Genomic DNA, 19725 nt, shown 5'->3' with positions numbered 1-19725 from the left:
CATACAGTAACACAATTTCCATCAATGCTGATTTGTACACAACATAATACTGCACTTTTGACGCACAAGGGATCAACTGGCGTCAACGATCTTTGAGAGTGGTTACATGCAGCAAAGTGCTATATTACTACAGGTAGATATATTGTCCTGGGGCATGCAGTAAAGGAAATGAAATAAGTATTAAAAGTAACCAATCAAAGCGATGCGGGTTTAAGACACTGTGCTGCGATTGGTTGCTTTATGTTGTTTTTCCTTGCCAGCTCTGCGTGCTTCTCGTCTGACAGATCGTCGAACATAGCGTCGAACAAGGAAGGTGAGCGAATGAAATACGACAATCTGTAACGATTGTTTGCTACTTTCTATAGCGCTTTCAAAGACAAATATAATTTTGTTCGACAAATCTGCTAATGCATCGACCTGTCGTACGTTCTGGTGAGATCAAGACATTTCTTTGACAACGGCAGATTCCAGCTAGATGCTAGTAACACATCCATTATCCTATATGCTCCGTGTCTTATTAACAAAACCATCGCTGGAAGTTTAAAAAGTTGAACAGTGCATTTACAGCCACAGTGACATTTTCTTTTTAATTTTTGTAACGTTGACAGATGTCATCGATGGAAATCTAATCAAGAGACTGTTGTTGTTTTTTTTGTCGAACGTGACACATTACGTAAACAGCACGCGCAATTTCCTGCACTATCAACACAGCTGGGACAGAGGTATCGCTGCGTGCAAAAACACCAGGAACAATCATCTTTCAAACCGTTTCAAACTCCTCAGAGTAACGTCGTGCTGTCAACTTGAACAATGTATGTTGTTGACAAGTTCCTATTTGACGTCAAGTTTAAAATTAAACTACGCAAAACACAATAATGTTGTTAAAAATGTTGAGTGGCATGTTAGTGTATTGATTGTAATCGGCCACATTTGTATGTACTAACATAGCTGTGATATAAATAGTTATTTCTTTGCAGAGACTGCTGGTGCTCGTGCATTGAAAAAGGAAAACACCCCGTTTGGAAAACACCTTGGGAGGTAACCATGGCACCCATCCGTCGTCCAGGGTATCCTCTCCGAGGGTCTATCATCTGGGACGAGACAGAATGTCTCGCGTTTTACGGGATGCTCTCTATCCACGAGCTCTTCGAAGTTGTCGGTTCACAACTGACAGAGACAGATATAGAAGTCCTGTCCTTCCTCCTGGATGAAACCTACCTGGCAGAGCACCCCCTCCAGCCAGCGGGCTGGACTGTAGAGCCTTGCGACGGGGACCCAGACAACCACGGTGTGCCGCCCAGTCCGGAGTTGCTGAATGCCTGGAGGAGGTTCCGCCCCCGGGGGCCCCTCTGCCCCTCCGCCGCCCGCCACAAGCCCAAGAGCGGCCTGGAGCTTCTGCTGGAGCTGGAGAGGCGTGGCTACCTCAGCGAGAGGAACCTGGAGCCCCTGTTGCAGCTGTTGAGAGTCCTCACCCGACACGACCTCTTGCCGTTTGTGTCGAGCAAGAAACGGAGGACAGGTAACCGGGGTTCGTCTTGTCACTTAGGGCTGTGTCGTTGCTAGCCTACACCAACCAATATGACTCTCCTGTTTAGACAGTGTTGCCGTGAGTTCTGTGAGGCGTACTGTTCCGTTGTGTGTCTGGGTGGTTAGCCTTTGACCCGGTCTTGTCTCTCCTCCAGTGTCTCCTGAGCGTGTGAGCCTGGACTATGGGTCAGTGGACGAAGCGCAGGCGTGTCCTCCTGGACTGACAGACACCCGTGAGCAGACAGAATTACCTCAGGAACATTCCTCACTACAGTGGAGGAGAGGTCAGCTCGCCATCCTATCATGGGGTTGGGGAAAGGGGGGTGTTGTCAAAACAAAAGGTGTTGAAAAGATAAATTGATCTTGGGTTGGTACAGGTGTTTTTGAAAACCAGTACTTATCGGCATATTGGTCATGCGTGTTTGCCAGGTCTGTGCCCTGCAAGGCCGGCGCTAACCTCCAGACAGAAGAAGAGGAAGACGAGAGGCCACGGTTGGTCCGGCCGCCCAGCCGCCCAGAGGAGAACGGGCCTGCTCCCTCAGCTTCAGGCCCCTCCCCCACCAGCACCTGAGAAAGTCACCTGTGGTGAGAGCAGCCTCTCTCTCTCTCCCCCTCTCTCTCTCTCTCTCTCCCTCTCTCTCTCTCTCTCTCTCTCTCTGTCTCTCTCTCTCTTCCTCTATATGTACATATCTGTTTATCAAACTCACTCTTTCAGATTGATCTTTTCTTCCTCTGGTCATGTCCTCAGTCTTCTTCTCTTTCTTGCTCTCCATACCTCTCCCCTCGGGTCCGTCTTGCTCATTTACCCTGCTTGCTTTCTAAGGCCATTTGTCACGGTATCTGCCTAACACACTATCGCTTATATGTCGTTTAGTACCCCCTAGCGCTACCTCTCTAGTGACCCAGGAAGTTCTGCTTTGTGAATATTAAATGGGTTGTCCAGTTATTCGTGCTAAGACCGCACTTTTCAAAAATGGTCTTAACTGTTTTAACGGCAATGCCAAGGAAAACGGCTCTGAAACGCTCTGCGAGAAATTACATATGTGGCCTTCAGAGAAATACAGGTTAGGATTCTTAACCCTTCATAACCAGCTAGACATCCTGACAGCTTAAGACCTTTCATCATCAACTGTTGAGTCAGGAAACTCTGTGTACATAGATATGTTCGTACCATCTTTCCAGCGTCCCCGGCGCTAAGCTTTGATACGTACACGTTCCTTAGGCCAGCGACAGCCAGCTTTCTCCACACTTAAACGTTTCTAACATGTAAACAAGTTCAAATAATGACCGAGAGGCCTGTGTCCCTCCCCCAGTTCCGTGCACCAATGACAGAGAAGCAGCCCTTCTTCCTCTGCCTGTTCTCCAAAACAGGGTTCCTTCAGCTCTTCCAGACAGCATTAGAGACGTAATAACTGAACCATTTCGTACATTTCTGGCCTGCAAACCCCTTTTGTCAGCCAGCACTACCAGAGAGAAGCTTTTCTCCTCAAAGACCCTCTCTCTGCCCTGGTGCGAAGGCCACTGGGAACCAAAGAACTTAGCGGAATTGTGTGGTCTTAAATGAGCGATAAGACGGAGACCTTTCTCTCCTTCAAATGAAGCCGAGACTAATGTTAGCTTTCTCTTAAACTTTTCTGTTTTAGAAATGAATAGCTTAATTCTAGTTGAATGTATTTGCCTGGTGCAGGACATAGACTTTGTTTTTTGATGTTTCCTGATATGACGTAGGCGTACATGGATAAAGCCTTGTGTTGTGTGGGGACAGAGAAGGGGAGGTGATAGCTGAATCAAATTTCTTTCATGCCATGCATTCACGCTTCTCGATCCATCTGCAGAACACTGCTGCTCACGCTGTCCAATCAGAGAGAACCCATCCGCTTTCCATCTCCACCCATTCATTTCATTCTATCCATCTGTCATTGTTTTGTCCTCCTCTGTCTCTCTCTCGCTCTCTCTCTCTTTCTTGCTGACCTGATTTTTTCAGCTCCTGGGCTTTAGAAAACCTGTCTGGGTAGGTCATCTCTCTTTCTAACTTTGCTGTGAAGTGCCCTGCCCAGCCTTTGCTATACCCAGGTCTTGATACTCCAGGTCCCATGATGCTTTGAGTTTCCATATGTCACCATGAATTTAAGAACTCCGCAAATGCCTTCCAAAAACCGCATCAAGTCAGTTTGACAGGGCCTGTCTGTATAGCCATACTTACCCACCACCGGTTCAGGTCTCGGTCTCTGGTGTGGCTGTACACACCAATACACTCCTCTAAAACAAGCTATCTCTCTCACTGCTGATCCATGCTGCTTCCCTCCACTATTCGATTGACTCACAGTAACACATTCCAAGAAGGTACCTAGTTTCTGGATAATTCATGCCATTAATTGCTTGTTGATCAAAGCCAGTTAACTTGCCGACACTGAGGCCCTCTGATCCAAGACGTAACACCTGACCCCCCCCCCCCCCCCCAAGGCTGTCCTCCTAGCTGTTGCATCAATCTGCAGTGTTGTGACTGTGACTCATGTTGCTGCTGTCTTGACTCCACATTTGATCCCCCACCAGGTTGACTCAGGATTGTGACTCGAGTAACCTAGGAAACAAGAGAGCGGAGAAAGAAAGAGATGCTGGGAGCAAAACAAAAACAAAAACGAGCACAAAATAAGAAAAAGAGAGTCTGTTGCTCCTCTGTCCGTACGATCAGCAGTGATTGGTCAGCTCAGTCGCTCGCTGTCTCACAAGTCTGGTCCCATGCCTAAGGTAAAGAGGCCCCCCCCCTTTCAAACGGGGGGGGGGCGACCAACCACTATGCTCTGTGTTCAATGCCTGTGTATCATGATAGCTGCCTTCTACCTTGATTCCCTTCAGACAACCAATATTCTCTCTGCAAACTGTTCTGGAATGTTCCTCAGTTTATGTTCCCCTTTTAAATAAGTAAACTCCATTCTGTTCTGTCTCTCACTCAGGCCTCAGAGTCTCACAGAACTGAGCACTTTCTCCTCAGTAGTATGATTAGAATTAACCGGAAATGCAGTTTTTCCCAAAATTTGAACCTGACCGGTTTTAAAGGCCTCATTCGCCCCCCCCCCCCCCCAAAAAAAAAAAATATACAAAAATGTAATGTTATGTTTCTGAGAACTTGATATTACATGGTTAGTCTGCCCCAAAGTCTGAAGCGGTGGTATTTTTTTTTATTGATTACTTTGGGGTGAACTAAAGCTTTAAAGCAGCCATCCAAATCTATCAAGTATTGACTTAAATGGTTCTTGTGGCATTAGTGTCTGCACTTTGTATCAGAATCCTAATTAGATATCGATTCTGGTTGATAGGAACTAATCAATCTGACTCAAATCCACTCTGGATTCTCAAATTCTAAGCGTTCAATTGTGCGGCTGCCAGTTCGTAAGTCAGATCTGAGCCTCATTTGCTATGAAAGAGCACAAAATGGCCACCAACCGTCGTCAAATATCGCTACTCTGAAAACCTTTACTTGAGCAGTTCTGAGGAAAATGACCCAACAGTGTTGAGCCAAAGGCCGTGATAGCACCTGCTGTATCCTATCTCTGTGCCCAATGTGAGCCCTCGTGGTGTGTGGAAGGAGGTTGGAGACGGGGGGGCAGAGATGGATGGAGCAGTCTCAGCATTCAGACCTTGCAAAAAAACAAACATTTTTTTATTTAATATTTTTTACTCTCATCACTCATTTTCAGTTTAATGTCTCTTGCTGCCTATTGCAGGCTACAAATGTTCCAGTTACCCCTAAGGTTCTGTGATGTCCGTTCTGTAACAGTGTAAAACAGTAGCCTCAGTTTTACACAGATGAGTGTTATAGAATTGGCACTGCGAGCTGATAGCGTAAAGTCTTTCTACAATTACCCAAGCTCAGCTCACTTTAACCAATCGAGTGCCTCCTGCATTGTTTTGTCTTGCCTGCTTAACAACAACAACAAGAAAGATCTCCGTGGACAGATATCCAACCAAACTGTGCTTGTCTCTCTTTCTCTCCTCTCTATGTCCGCAGTTCAAAACAGACCGACTCGCGTGTCAGGAACACACTGTCCTCACACACAATGAGGGGGAGAGAGGCCAATGCTAAACACTCAAAACTACAGACCTCCCCCCCCCCACACACACACACACAAGAGTGTTTTGCTGTAGGGGGGATAGAGGGAGGTCTACCTGTCTCTCTCCCCCCCCCTCCCCTCCTCTCCGCCCTCTTGGTCAGTCGTACAGCAGAAACACGGATCGATAAAGAGTTGAAGCTCTCCGCACCAAGTGACTCCTCGTAAATGGGTACTTAAACTTTTTTCGGGGGGGGGGGGGGGGGGGGGGTGAGGGTGTGGAGGTGAAATGGAGAAAGCCTAAGTCGAACCTTCTTGCTTACAGGGAGAAAATGAAAGCTGTGCCTCCTAATGTGTCCTGTCTAAGTGGATCTATCTGTCTGTAATGAAGCGTGAAGTGCTCTGTAACCCTAACAGAATGACCATCACTGTGTTCCTGTGGCTTTAAATGGCCCTCTACTCTGTCTAGCCATCGCCAACCCTATCCTTTCTCTACCGAGAAACGAGGCAGTGCAGAGGCCATTTAAAAGTACAGTACGGTGTGGAGGTGGGAGGGCGGGCAGGGAAGTACCAAGGAAGGGCGATTATCGCAGGCCATATACACAGTCAATGACAGGAAATGTCTCTAGAAGTACAAAAGTGCAAATTGTTCCCTGTTTTACTCAGCTCCGTGTGTACCCATGTTGAAAATGTTATCCCACTGTTGTCAAGTAGCCATTACATGTAAGAGGGCTGAGGCTATTTGACTTCTGCAGCCAGAGTGGTTTTCTGCCAGAGCAGGGGAATGTCTAGTCAGCACAACCTGCTATGTGATACCTTTTACTGATACTGGATCTCCCTGAGAGTAGATCCACCCACCCCCACAGTCTAAGGTTGTCTGCATTTCAGAGATGACCCATAGTTGTATACACAACTGTTTAACCAAGAGAATAGCCACAAAGACCTTGCTAAGAAACGTGGTGGTGTTGAAGAAGATTTTTATTGATAAAACCCCTCTCTTGTTTTTCAAATCTTAGGTTAAGACTGTATTGAACTACTTGTGTACCAGTGGTGAAATGTAAAAAGCAAATGTTTCATGTGCCTGTACTATACTTTTGCCTTGCTGAAAAAAGAGAAAAACGCCCTTCCAAACGCCTTCTGTATTCAGTTCATTTGTGTGCAAACTTACCTCGTCAACTTTACCATCATTGATTGCAATCTTTCATAAATACGTAGAAATCCAAATACGTAAGAATATATCGTTTCTTACTCATTGTTTTCTGAGACATGTCCTCAATGTTGACTGTTATTTCAGAACCTTTTAGGCAACTTTTAATAATCTCCCTTTAGGACCAGTGACCTAGTCACAGTCTGGATGTTTCTCTTCATTATACAGTAGTTGTATGATGCCCAGAAAGCAAGAACCAGTTGTTGGTTTTTACCCAGTCTCAAATGTTCTCAAAGAAAGCGTATCATAAATTCTTGAATTCCAACACCGGATTTAAACGGTTCAGTTCTATCCTTCGCTCAACTGAAAACTTAGGGGACGAATGGATAAAACCCTGGTTCTTGGTGCTTTGACGAGGGTCCATGTATTCTGTATGCACGCACAGCTTGGTCTTTGACTCAAATAGATGCAGTTATCCTGCTGTTCATCCGTGTGCTCTTCTAACTGGGCATTGTCCAATCATTACATGGGTACTTTCAGAATCACATTTTTCTGTTCACTTATTTGTTCTTGTCCAGGGAATTTCATTTTCAAACTTTTATTTGTTATTTTGTTTGTTTGTTTTTTTTCACTGGAGGGGGACATTGTTGTTTGGTCAGGTTGGCCTAGGCAGGTCTACACAATTCTCACCTTGAGCTCCATTCTGATAAAAGTCAAATGCATGGGGTTAGTCAAACTGTCTGTCTACAGGTGAGGAGAATAGGGGGAAGTGTGTCTTTGTTTGTGGGGGGTGGGGTAGGGGTAGGGGCGGGTAACCAAACTGTCTCTATCTGTAGGTGAGGAGGGTGGGGGTGGCAGGGGCAGGGGCAAGGGCAGGGGCAAGGGCAGGGGCAGGGTTTTTGCTTTCAGCCGTCGTCATGCCACTGGTTCAGCTGGAAGCTGTGGCGCAGTGGAGGATAGCAGCGGTTCACAAGCTCTGTACAGTATGTATCCTCTGAACCCTCCCCTTCTCACTGTGCTGTTGCATGACCACCATACCCTTGTCGGTGTGGAACTAGGACTTTTCCCAATGAACTTCACACTCCCCCATGCAGAACTTACTAGAAGGTTCTATGTAGGTTCACGCCCTGAAACCGGTCTCGTTTCCCTGGCCTGCATTCGGGCTCGCATCGCTTTTCTTTGCCATTCAGTGCCATCCCACGAAGGCTTTCAAAAACGACCCTCTTGACTGGCTGAAGTCATATGTGCTCATGTTCAATATGAGTTCAGCCTGTTCAGTTGCTAGGCACTAAAACCAGTCCCTATTTTTCGCAAGAGAGACTAATGACCGGGTTATGTCTATTGCACAATGGTGGAGTGGTTTTGTGTTGGAATTCCCGAGTAAACATTTTCAAACCACAGCTGTTCAACCAGAGCCCAACACATTCAAACACTGGTGCTGATGACTGTAACCTGCCCAACAGTAACCTGCCTGTAAGCACAGTACTGGTGGGTGTCATTCCCCACATCTCAGCAGTCTCCCAAAGACCTTTACATCCTTCAGGCCTGTCTCTTCTTTGTTTAGCTGCTTCCTGTAAACAGGTGTCAGCTCTTGGCAATTCAAACAAAGCCCCAAATGGAAACCTTTTTGGTTATTAAATACAGTTAGTGCTGCTGTAGTTGCCTGTATCAGTAATTTTTCAACAGAGATTTTTTTGTTTTGCCACAGTTTATGAACCACTCCTTTCATAGTCTGCTTGGTGTAATTTAACCCTCCTATTGTCTGAAGATATACTAACGCCTATTACCTTTGGGTCACTATAACTCTTGAGTTCAGTTTATCTCATAGCTCAACTAAACCTCTTTGCTAAATTTCACGTTCATATGCAATGTTACAGCTGTGAGTGTAGAATACCAAATAGTTATAAATGACATCGGCTACTGCTCTTTTCAACATCTATAATATACATTGACCCTAAGACAATAGGCGTTACTTAATTTTGTGGCAGCCCCCCAAAAAACGACGTAATTTATTTTTTATTTTCTTTCATTTTAGAAAGCTACATTAGACCATGTAATTAGATTCATGTTTTATTTAATTTGTGTTCAATTTTTGTAGGTTTGAATAGAATTTGGGCTACAACCACAGGACAATAGAAGGGTTAAGTAGATAATTCAAAACTGCAAACTTCGAATCATTAACTTAACTTTATTATTGTTTGTCCTTTTTGTCCCCTCTCCCTGACTCAATGTGCCCCACTTTCCTCTTGATGTCCACTCTCTCCCTGAACAATGTGCCCCTTTCTGCCTCTTCTACCTGTCCTTTCCTTTAACCCCTGTTTAAATCCCCCTATACTACCCACTTGCTCATCCTCCCTCTCTCTCACCCTCTCCCCGTGTCCTAAACATCTCCCTCTCTTTTCCTACAATTCACTTGACCCCCCCCCCCCCTTGACCTTTCATTCTTTCACCACTATTTTACTCACTTCTTTCTTATCCTACCCCTTCACCCCTTCTCATTCCTCCTGTCTTCCCCCCTCCAACCCTCACCCTCCGTCCTCCCCTCCACCCCACCCCACCCCCCCAGAAGTACGACTGCGGGTGCGGGCCGAGTACCTGGAGCACGAGTCGGCCCTGCGCAGCGGCGTCTCCTCCAACAAGCGCCAGCCGCTGGAGCGTCAGTTTGAGCTCTTCAGCCGGGCCAGCTCCCTGCTACGCACCCGCGACCTGGGCTCCATCGTCTGCGACATCAAGTTCACCGACCTGGAGAACCTGGAGGCCTTCTGGAGAGACTACCTGAGCGGGGCTCTCCTGGAGGCTCTTAAGGGAGTCTTCATCACCGACTCCATGAGGATGGCGGCCGGGCAGGAGGGCGTGCGCCTGCTGATAAGCGTGGACCAGGATGACTACGAGGAGGGCCGCAAGGTGCTGCTCCAGGGGCACAACGGCGCCTCCTGGTGGGGAGGGGAGAGGTGAGGCATTCCTGACGGGGGCCGACGCCCGTCTTTAGGCTAGTTGGACCGCAGGGTCTGTGGGTTATGTCACGGAGGTTGAGGATGTAGGGAAGCCTAAGTATATATTTTTTATTTTTGAAAGATTATGCTTTTGATTATGGACAACTGTTATTTGAGAGAGTTGCCATTCTCCTACGCATCTGATTCAACATTGTGGATTTGCAGTTATCAGCCACTAGGTGGCAGACCTTGCACACTTTTATAAACGCGTCAGGAAACGCAGAGAGCTGTATCTGGATATCTGTTCATCAACAGACATTCTAACGATGCTTGCTCCACAGGTCATGATCACGAAGACCGGGAGGGGAAGAAACCGAAAAGGAATGATTTCTCCCCCTTCCTGAGTCTCAGAGGTTACACCCTCTCCTGCGCCTACTCTCTGGGAAAACCCCTCTAGAAGATGTCAAATTAGACAGAAAAAGAGAAGACCAACTTGACTAGGACAGTTGATGTCGGCGTTCACAGGGCACACTGTTGAGGAAAAAGAGACTGCCGTTAAACGCACTCAAAAGGAATATCTGCCTATAAGTCACTGAAGCCTGGAGACCGTTGAAACAGTCTGGCGGACTGTTTGAACGCCAACGGGGCCCTGTGTCTTGCTTTTTTTTTTGTTTTATATATGTGAGCTGCCCTGAAAGGTGAGATTGATCTGTAGGGTGAGAACTTAGTTTTCATTGCGATGCATGATTTACAAGGTTAGAGCTTGCGAATGCTAGTAGGAAGAAGGAAAAGGCAGAGACCAAGAGCTTGTTCTTAGGTTTTGACCTCTGAGGGTCCAAGGAGAATGGAAACCAGATGGTGAGATAGTGAACCCTATGGACGCCCTGTGTGTAGCCTTGGCCGGTCCACCCACACACACACACACACACACACACACACACACACACGTACACTGGTAGTCCCCTCACTGTGGTGGCATAATAACCTCCACCTCTGATCGCTGTGGTCAGTGGACATGGCAGGTGCCACAAGATGATAGCAGTGATTACCTCTGGGCCTTAGCCAACCATTTTCAGATTCATCAGGGACAAGCTGTTTTACAGCAACAGGGATAACACAACCCTTCCTGCTATGCCCCGGCCGGGAGTCCTCCTCCAATGTAGGCCAAGCACGCGACAGTGTGTCGTTCAATAGAGGCGATGTTGTGGGAGATCAAAATCAAAAGAGCACATCCCGGGTCCACTCAGCCTTGTCCTGTAGACCCACTACGGTGGCTCATGGGCTGCTTGTCTGCTCACCCTGCTGGAACTAATGCCTGGACTTCACTCATAGACCACGATCAATAAGGCCTCCGTGCTCCAAGTCCCCTCATGCAAGCGGGACTTACGGAAACCAACGACCACTGTGGCTTTTAGTCTGGATCTCAGGGGCTCTCCAGTCCAGAGTTAAAGACCTACAGAGGGGAACTTGGGATACGTTTTTTTGTGTGTGGTTTCTATTTCTCTTCTTATTTTTTGGGGGGGTATATAAATTCCTAAGTAAAGCTTTGTAATGCAATGTAGGCTGTGTATAAAAAAATAACAAACAAAAAAAATCGATGGGGGAAACCTTTGTTTAGTACTTAGTTGGAGATTTTGTGTTGGCATGGCAAGAAGGGAGGTTCCTTTTTGTGTGTAATCTTAATTTAATAAATTTGAAGAAAATAATTTCTATTTCTGATGAAAATAAAATATGTGTCGAAAAAGTGAAATGTGTGTGTGCTGCAAACTTTTTTTTGTAGGCCTGTACGGCATAAATGTTTAGCGTAGCAACTTGTTTGATGGAGAGAGTTAGACGATAGGCATGTAGCCTATAAACTACGACTTTGAGTAGCCTGACTTTACGGTGAGTTCTGATTACGGAATAATTCGGATGAAAGCGCAAGTGTCTGGTCTTAACCTAAATTTGACTCATGAAACATGGGATTGTATGAATTTCTTAATTGGCAGGCATTTGCTTACGTTGATTTATTGAAATGGGAGCCACTCACGGCCGTACGTGCTATGGTGCCTTGGTCAATCATGCCACTGAGAAAACCGCTAGCCTAACATTGATAAAGTGCACTAGGCTACAATAGCGTTACGTGGTGAATGGGTAAAGTAACATTTCGTTAAACTTTAAAAAATGAAGCGTGGTAGTGAATACAAATCACAGACATTCCGGTGCCAAAAATCGACTTCCGTTTGCACAGTAACCTTATGGTTAGCTTAAGGCCTATTTAAAAATAAATGATCTATTTTGCAATTATTCTTTTAGCTATAATTATCGTCTCTTATCACCCACCTGCCGCCTACAGATTATAGCTAGGCTAACCGTTTACCAGTTTATAGCTCTAATCTTCTATATATCCGCCTACTGAAATACATTTTTGGCAACAAGTCACTTTTTTGACACGATAGACTAAGCTACTACAGTGTCGTAGTAGGCTACCTGTGTCTTTGTTTTACGTAGTTAGGCTACAAATGTAACCTGTATGCCTTTGTTTTGATGAAAACATTATTTCGTCATGCATTTCTGTTACCATAACTACCGTTTATTCCGAAACCATGTTATTGTCCGAATAATTGCCGAATAAATTGTCCTGTGTAAGGCCGTGGCATATTACAACCTTCACAATTCAGCGGACATGGAGAAATGTAAAGGGGACCAACCCCCTGAAAAAAACCTGATCGGCCCATCGCTGCCGTTATCTGAGTCACTGTTCCTGGATGGGCAGCCAGACTGCCCCAGGCCTGCCATGGGGAGTTCAGAGATGTTTGGATCCCTAGTCCTCTCAGAACCATACCAGGAATCAGGTTCAGGGACAACCACAGGAAGGCCCAGACGCACAAACACGGACCCCTGCAGGGATTTAGAGGCCCAACTCAAAGGTTGCTTTGAGAGTCCAGTCCTTCGCACTGACTTTCTCTTTGAGGAGCCAGTCTCTGTCAATGACTCACCGGTCAAAAACGTTGAAGCTGAGAGCCAGAAGAGATACGAGGCATCAGCTTCACACCTGCCATTTGTGAAGGAGCCCAACCACCTGCCCACTGTCTCTCTGGAGACCGCTGCTCACCTTAGCTCTACAAGCCCTCTGCTTGCGGCCTCTCTTGGGGGTCCGGTTGCCCCCTCTCTTCAGGACCGTGGCCACGATGAGAAGCTGGCTGAAGTGTCTCACTGCGTTGGAGACATCCAAACCTGTGAGCAGATTCCCTCCTGTCTTCAGGCGTCTGATGTGCTTGTGATGAAGAGCTCTCCTCGCTCAGACATGGACCTGAGCCTGGATGACTCCTCAGCTCTCTCCAGAGCAAGCTGCCATGGAGGAGACGATCGACTGTCGCCCCGCTCCAGCAGATCTCCGCTCCCTGCCTCCTACCTGGACCGCCTGTCCACCCCTGACCTGTTTGACCTCAGCCTGGAGACAGAGACAGACTCGGTCCTCGCTCCCATGAGCTGTTCACCACCCCAGCAGCATGTGCTGGATGAGGGAGAGCAGGAAGCACTGTGGTCGAAGCCCTCCCGTGTCTCCATCTTCGAGCCGGGGTTCTGCCCTGAAGATCTGGCCCAGTGCCAGACCCCCACCTGGGCCTCCACTGTTGTCGCCCAGGCCCCCGACGACAGAGCCACCCCTTGCTCCGCCCATCCCGACAGCCCCCGGCCAATCGGCGTCAGGGACGTCGACCAGATCCGAGTCCAGGTCAACGTCGCTGCCGCCGGGGTCAAGGAGACCGTTGTCATAGCGACGGAGGCGGAGGAGGGCTGCGACAGCCGCATCGACTCGGAGCCCCTGGAGTCGTGCTGTCTGCTGGTGACGGATCAGCCGGGAGAGAGGGCTGGGGAGAGGGAGGGAGAGGAGGAGTGCCAGGAAAAGAACAGCGCAGGATGCTGTTTCTTCTCTTGCTTTTCTAGCAAGTCGAGCAAAGAATAAAAACTGTATTTGTTTTTCGAAGTAGCCCGTTGTTTTGTGATTACATCTCGCTGAGTGTGATTTTGAGAGTACAATATTCAGTGAAAATGTTCAATTATGTGCATACTGTATTTTATGTGTCTGTCGGTGGTGAAATGATCATATTGTCAATAAGTAGATTTATTTGGGAAAGTCTTTAGAAGCCCAGAAACCTATACTTTATAAGATCATCTGTTGTCATGGAGGAAATTGCCTGGTATTGTCGGACAAAGAGCCTGTGTGTTGGCTTGTATGACAGAGCGTTGTACATCCCTTCTGTGAACCTTACAGGGAACCACTTCCACAGTCCCCAGGTGTTCCTTGCACCTCTTTGATTGGATGGAGACTCGACTGATATTGTGTATCCCCAGCTGAAATCAGTGTGCTATCGAAACATATCATCTAAAGCTGATAGACACTGTAACCCACTTGGGGTTGGATTCATCCTATGCTGTATATACTGTATGCCCTGACATCACATTATCCAGTTATCTTGAAGGAAATTACAAGTGTTTTCACTGTGGGTTTGAATTGAAATGAGTTCAATATAAGGGCGTTTTAATGATTCTTCCCCTGGGATTTAATCAATCCTGCAGTGTTCTAAGTGGTACTTGATGTAGGCTATATAAAAATGGTTCTTTATGATTGTTGTTTTGAAAACAAGAAGCGTTTGCATACATGCCTTGCGAACTCGGAACAATTACTTTTATACATAATGAGAATGCAAATTGAATACACATTTACGTACAATGGAAACGTGACCTATAGCCTTCATCTATCTGTGGTAGGAAGCCCTTCAGTCTGCTTCACGGACACCGTCAGATCTGGTCCTGGCCTGTAGATGGCAGCATGTGTAGATGAATAGGCAATTTGAGGAGGTCCGTTATTCAAAAGAGTGCATGCGGCCTGCTGCATATCCAAGGCTTTTTAAGAAACTTCTCTCGGCTGTGAATGATGTGGATGAAGCATTTTGGTGTAGTCCCACCAATATTTTCGAGAGCTGTTTCTTTAAACCATAAATGTTAATATTTGAGTTGTAATTATTCGGTGGAAGATGCCGTGGAAGGCATTGCTTGTCGTTGATAAATGACGTTTAAAATACTGTGTTCATTTCAAATGGTTGGCTAATTTTTAAATGGACGAAATGTCACAATGTAATCTTACGGATTTTTTAGGGTGTTTGTACGTATAATTTGAACTTGTTTTCATTTACATTTGGAAATAGCTGTTCTTCCAAATGACCCTTCCCTCGGTCTCTCTCCCCTTCCTTGTGCACGCGCCTCTTTCTCTTCAGCAGCACCACAGCCACTATGTCGCCATGGAAACCACTGAGAGACACACGTCGAGAGTGAGAGATTGGAGCCCTAGCTGCGTGGGGAGAGATGGAGAGAGAGGGGGGGGACAATGAGGGACCGTGAGGGAGACATGAAAGGTTAGGGTGTTACCATACGGGGCAAGCGCGCGTGCCTCAGACCCCCCCCCCCCCCCCCCCCAAACTCCAGACGACCCCCCTTCACTTCTGACCTCCCCTAGTTTCTAATTCTGAGCCCCCACCCCATATCATTTTCCCCCTTCTGTCCGTCCTCCCTTTTCACTGGCCCCCTACGCACACCTCTGTCTCCCCATACCTCTCCCTCCTCTCCCCCATCTTTTGCTCTCCATCCCTCTCGTGTCCAGACAAGCAGCTCGCATGGCGGGGATAGAGACATTCACCGATGGAAGCACTGGTAAATTTTCCACATCCCAAAAAAGATTTTAGGGGTTCAGTTGTGATAACTTATCTTTGCATAATGCTTCCTCCTCTTCGCCTGTCTCCTTTTAACCCTCCCTCTCTGTACACCGTTTATTCCCGCGATACTTTCCTTCTCAATAAGTCTATTTTTCCTTTCTATATGAATTCTAAACATGAAGATTCTGGTCCCGTGTCGGTGTGTGTATAGCCTACAAACTTCAGGCAGTGTACTAAGAGAGTGGGAGAGAGGGGAAAAGAGATGAACAGAAGAATATCGACCTTAATGATTTCTTGCGCGGGGCAGGGCTTTTCTTTCTTTTATTGATTTGATAGAAATTAATTCATAGGGGCAACCCTTCTCTCTTTCTCACCTACCCGCCCCTTGCCCTCTCGCGATCAGTGGGCGAATGGCGTTGTGACTGGCTTGTTCTGCATGCTGAATTACCGGTAGTCATTCGCGGGAATATTCGATTTGGAATATGGGGTCGTTGTGCATTATGCATGCACGCCGCACGTGCTTTTAAGTGCAAGTTTTCTCTACTGTGCCAAACAGAATTAATCCACGTGTTCAAATGCATATTTTATAATTTCTCAGATTTGTATTTTGTATACGTTTTGCGATGCTATTAATATTTGAATATGGAATTGCAACCTGGGAGGGGGGGGGGGGGGGGGGTCTCACATAACCCAGAGTTGGTTATGATGATGGTTATTCGGATGCGTTTTTATCACCAGAGCCTTAAAGCAGCTTGATTTCTTTTTGAATGCCTATTGTCGATAAGGTCCTTTGTTGTTGTAGTACCTTAATTGTGGTTTCCAACCTAGCCTCACCTTAATGCAGAGGCTACATGCCGGCTATGCTACCTTCATTTGTCCCTTAATGTAGCCGTATAAAGCTTCGTCAAATTTAGTTGTGTAGACAAGGATTTATAATCAATGTGGTCGATTTTCTCGTGGATCCCCGATCCCTGCAGATAACAGCACAATAACACGGCCCCTACACGGGTAGCAGTTTGCGTGGAACCGTTGATACCCTACCCTGGCGAAAGGAAATCGATGGACAGACTGAGTTAATTATGAGAAAATCAATTAAGAGGAGGGGATTTCGGCTTTATAAGTCCGAGCTCTGAGCAGGGACCGGCAGAACAGCAGTGGAAACGGGACATGGACACTCCTAAACCGGCTGGTTTTGTCATTGTGCCGGTGCGGCTACGGTCTCCTTTTCGAACGGAGCTTTTCACGATGCACAACAGAGGAGCTTACATGCCTAAATGACCCATTGCATTATTACTAAAGCAAAGTTTAAGAACTGGAGTCATCCTGAAAAGACAACTGACTAATTCACGACTGTTGACTGATATTTTGTGGTTGAGCGTTAAGGCTATATCACTGATTTGAAGCCATGGCATGCAAGCTGAAATTAGATTTTGCTTATAGGCCTGTCACCCACACTACCTTCTTTTTAAGTGTGTGTGTGTGTGTGTGTGTGTGTGTGTGTGAGAGAGAGTTTTAGCCGTGCAACTGTAACAAGCAAATTGCAAATATTAAGTGATTATTCAAAAGTCAGCACATGATATGCCTGTGTTACAGACATAAAGGAAAATACGGATAGGGAAAACAGACCCATGAAGGCGAAAAAGCTATAAGAAATTGTGGCGTAAACGTTAATGAACAGAGTAAATGCACGAGAGTGGTCAGCAGGCCAATCAAATCTATTGGATGCAGGGAAAGTGTAGTTGAGCTGTTGGCTATAGGCTGTGTGTCTGGTTGAGCATTTTGCCAGGCTAGCTATCTGCATTTTCATCACTTTAAGTTTATGCTGTTTCACCTGTCGTGACTTTATACTAAACTTCATATATGGTTTTGTGTAACCTAGCATATTGTAATATTCTAACTTTGTTCAGGAGATCACAACGGGGTGAAACAATTGTAGCCACTTGTACTGTAATCTATAATCATCCAGTTAGGGTAGGCATTTAACTTTTCCAAGTTTGATATTTGTGAAAGACCTAGGCCTAGCTTTTACGTCTACTGTAAACCTGTCGATTAGTGATTGTTTAAGGCAAGAAAATTATATACAATTTTACGTCCTCTTTTTTTTAAATTTGGGACACCTTCTGTCAACGTGCGTGTGTTTGGGTGTGTGTGTGAGAGAGACAGAATATGTGTGTGCACAATTTGATCACATTTGACTTATCGCAAATGTAATTAGCTTACAAATGCCATCTACATTCATATTTGCATTTTGCCTATTAATGAACTTAAATGTAAACACCTGTGTAGACGATGCAAATACTTTTTTGTACAACTCATCATGCATTGTTTAACTGAGAATGCCTTAATTAAACATGAACATTTTTTAATAATTTATAATAATAATAACGAACATAAGTCATGTTCCAAGCAACAACGCTAATCAAATGTTTTCCAACGCTGACAAGCTTACACTTAAGATATTCATAAACCCTTGCAACAACCTACATAAAAATAAGTAAGGCGTTTTTGTTCAACTACATTCAGCCTGTTTTAGCCACTTTAAAAATATGTTATTTTCACTAAAGTAATTTACACAAAGGAGCGGACAACATGAGGTTTGACTGCTCTCTTTTGCACATCTGTTAAAAATCCAGTAGCCCACACCTAGCCTACTACATGTTTTTCTAGGACACCATAAAAATGATTGGACATTATTTTCTTAGCCTATTTCCCATCATTTGAAAATGTTGCTAACATCTCGAAAACAACAACCGATGTCTTATTAGGCGCTTCCTAAATAAACCCATTTGAAAGGACATGACAGTAATGTCGGTTTGTAATAATATAAAATTACATATTAAACGTATGACAAGTGAAAAGCACGACGACGATGCAAAAATGGAATCAGCCCAAGGGAGCATTCGAGAAAAGTAAAATATGGCCGCATGATAAAATAATTGTTAATAGTCAAACTTTTGGACATAGGCTAAGGAACAGGATTTAATTCGTTTCAAAAGATCATTTGAACATTGCCTATTTAGCCTAAGTGTTAAAATTCAGAGTATATGACCTATCATTGTGAATGTCGAAAAGTGAAGGTGGAAAGTAGGCTTTAAGTTATGTGAAACAGACTATTTACACTGAACTAGCCCTTGAAACCTTAGAGCACGATTTACACTGTTAGACTACATTTTTAATTGACAGACCGTTAAATTAGCTAATAGGTTGTCTTTAAAAACGATTGAACTCCAAATGATATATTCAGGATGTCAACATACTCTATTGTGGGTTTACTGGATGTTCGGCTGCTGTATCTCTCCAATTATTTATGTAGCTATTTTTATTTTATTGTAAGCTATCGATTCATTCATTATTTTAGGTTACTGAGACGGTACAATTTCCCACGGTCCTCCTAAACAAGCTGGTGTATGTGATACATAACACTCTAAATTTGAAACAAAAAGCACTTGGTGTTTTGAATATTTGAATCAGTTTGTGTTCAACTTATCAGCAAAACCCAGGCCAAGGTTGTCTATGGAATACTGTTAGGCTACAGTATAGACTCAACTGCATCCGGTGTTAAAGATTATTCGTCCATGAAGAATCCTTTCAATACATTTCCTCATATTGCTGTTGTATTTCCAATCAGTATCAGCACCACAGGCCATACAGACATTAATCCATTTTCTGCGCACGATTCCTTTCCCAAATGGTCTGCCAGTTCTCTGTGGCCCCGTGCACAATGCAGTAACGACCCCCAGGGTCAAAGGGCGCTTGGCCAGTTCCTCAATTAAGGCGGAAAGATTGCAATTGCACGTCGCACCGTTTTTATGACAACGCTTACCGGTTAGACCATGCACCACATTTGAACGTAATATTTCTTTCAAAATTTAGGTTACATTCGTGAAAGTTTCACTTGCACACTTTTTTTTAACTGGATAATTTATGTTCCTTCAATGAAAACAATTCTAAAATACTGATTCATGATTCATGTAAATTTGAATGTAGGCCTACTTATGTTTTAACTTGTAACAAATAGTATACATTTAGGAATTTTCTTTCATTCCTTTTTTTATTATTCAATTTTTTACATTGTTTGATAGATTTTTGTGCATTAGTAGAAGGAGAATCATCACACCCATTGTGGTTTCTATTTAGATTTTAAATATGGTCTTTGGTCATTCAGTTTAAAATGGTCACATATTTGGGCATTTCGTTGGATCATTGCTATTTTAACTGTGTGAGTAGTTGTGAATACTTTTTCCACACACATTTGAATGATATTCATTTTGAACCGTGAAATAGCAAAGGGGTGTATCATTTCCCCTCACATCTGACGTCCTGCATCACTTTCCACTCTTGGTTATTGAATAGTACCCAAAGTGATTCACAATCAT

General features: G+C 45.0%; 1 protein-coding gene across 10 annotated transcripts; it reads left to right on the top strand.

The window, feature by feature from the left end:
* Positions 1 to 52: 52 nt before the first annotated feature.
* dedd1 (death effector domain-containing 1) lies at positions 53 to 11406 on the top strand. 10 transcript variants are annotated; one of them, XM_084667998.1, is made up of 8 exons: positions 53 to 133; positions 261 to 313; positions 609 to 722; positions 978 to 1519; positions 1683 to 1811; positions 1957 to 2112; positions 9290 to 9674; positions 9998 to 11406. In XM_084667998.1, exons 4-8 carry the CDS (start codon positions 1045 to 1047, stop codon positions 10002 to 10004), a joined length of 1152 nt encoding a protein of 383 aa, XP_084524124.1. In that variant the 5' UTR covers positions 53 to 133; positions 261 to 313; positions 609 to 722; positions 978 to 1044; the 3' UTR covers positions 10005 to 11406. The 10 variants fall into 10 exon arrangements, with proteins under 10 accessions (XP_084524124.1, XP_084524132.1, XP_084524089.1 ...); XM_084668006.1 differs by having other exon boundaries at positions 964 to 1519; XM_084667963.1 differs by having other exon boundaries at positions 609 to 812.
* The last annotated feature ends 8319 nt before the right edge of the window (positions 11407 to 19725 follow it).

The sequence above is a fragment of the Hypomesus nipponensis genome, chromosome 2, assembly GCF_054491055.1.
Source record: "Hypomesus nipponensis isolate SF chromosome 2, ASM5449105v1, whole genome shotgun sequence".
In the NCBI taxonomy this organism is placed as follows: Eukaryota; Metazoa; Chordata; class Actinopteri; order Osmeriformes; family Osmeridae; genus Hypomesus; species Hypomesus nipponensis.
This window is presented reverse-complemented; position numbering and strand designations above follow the sequence as displayed.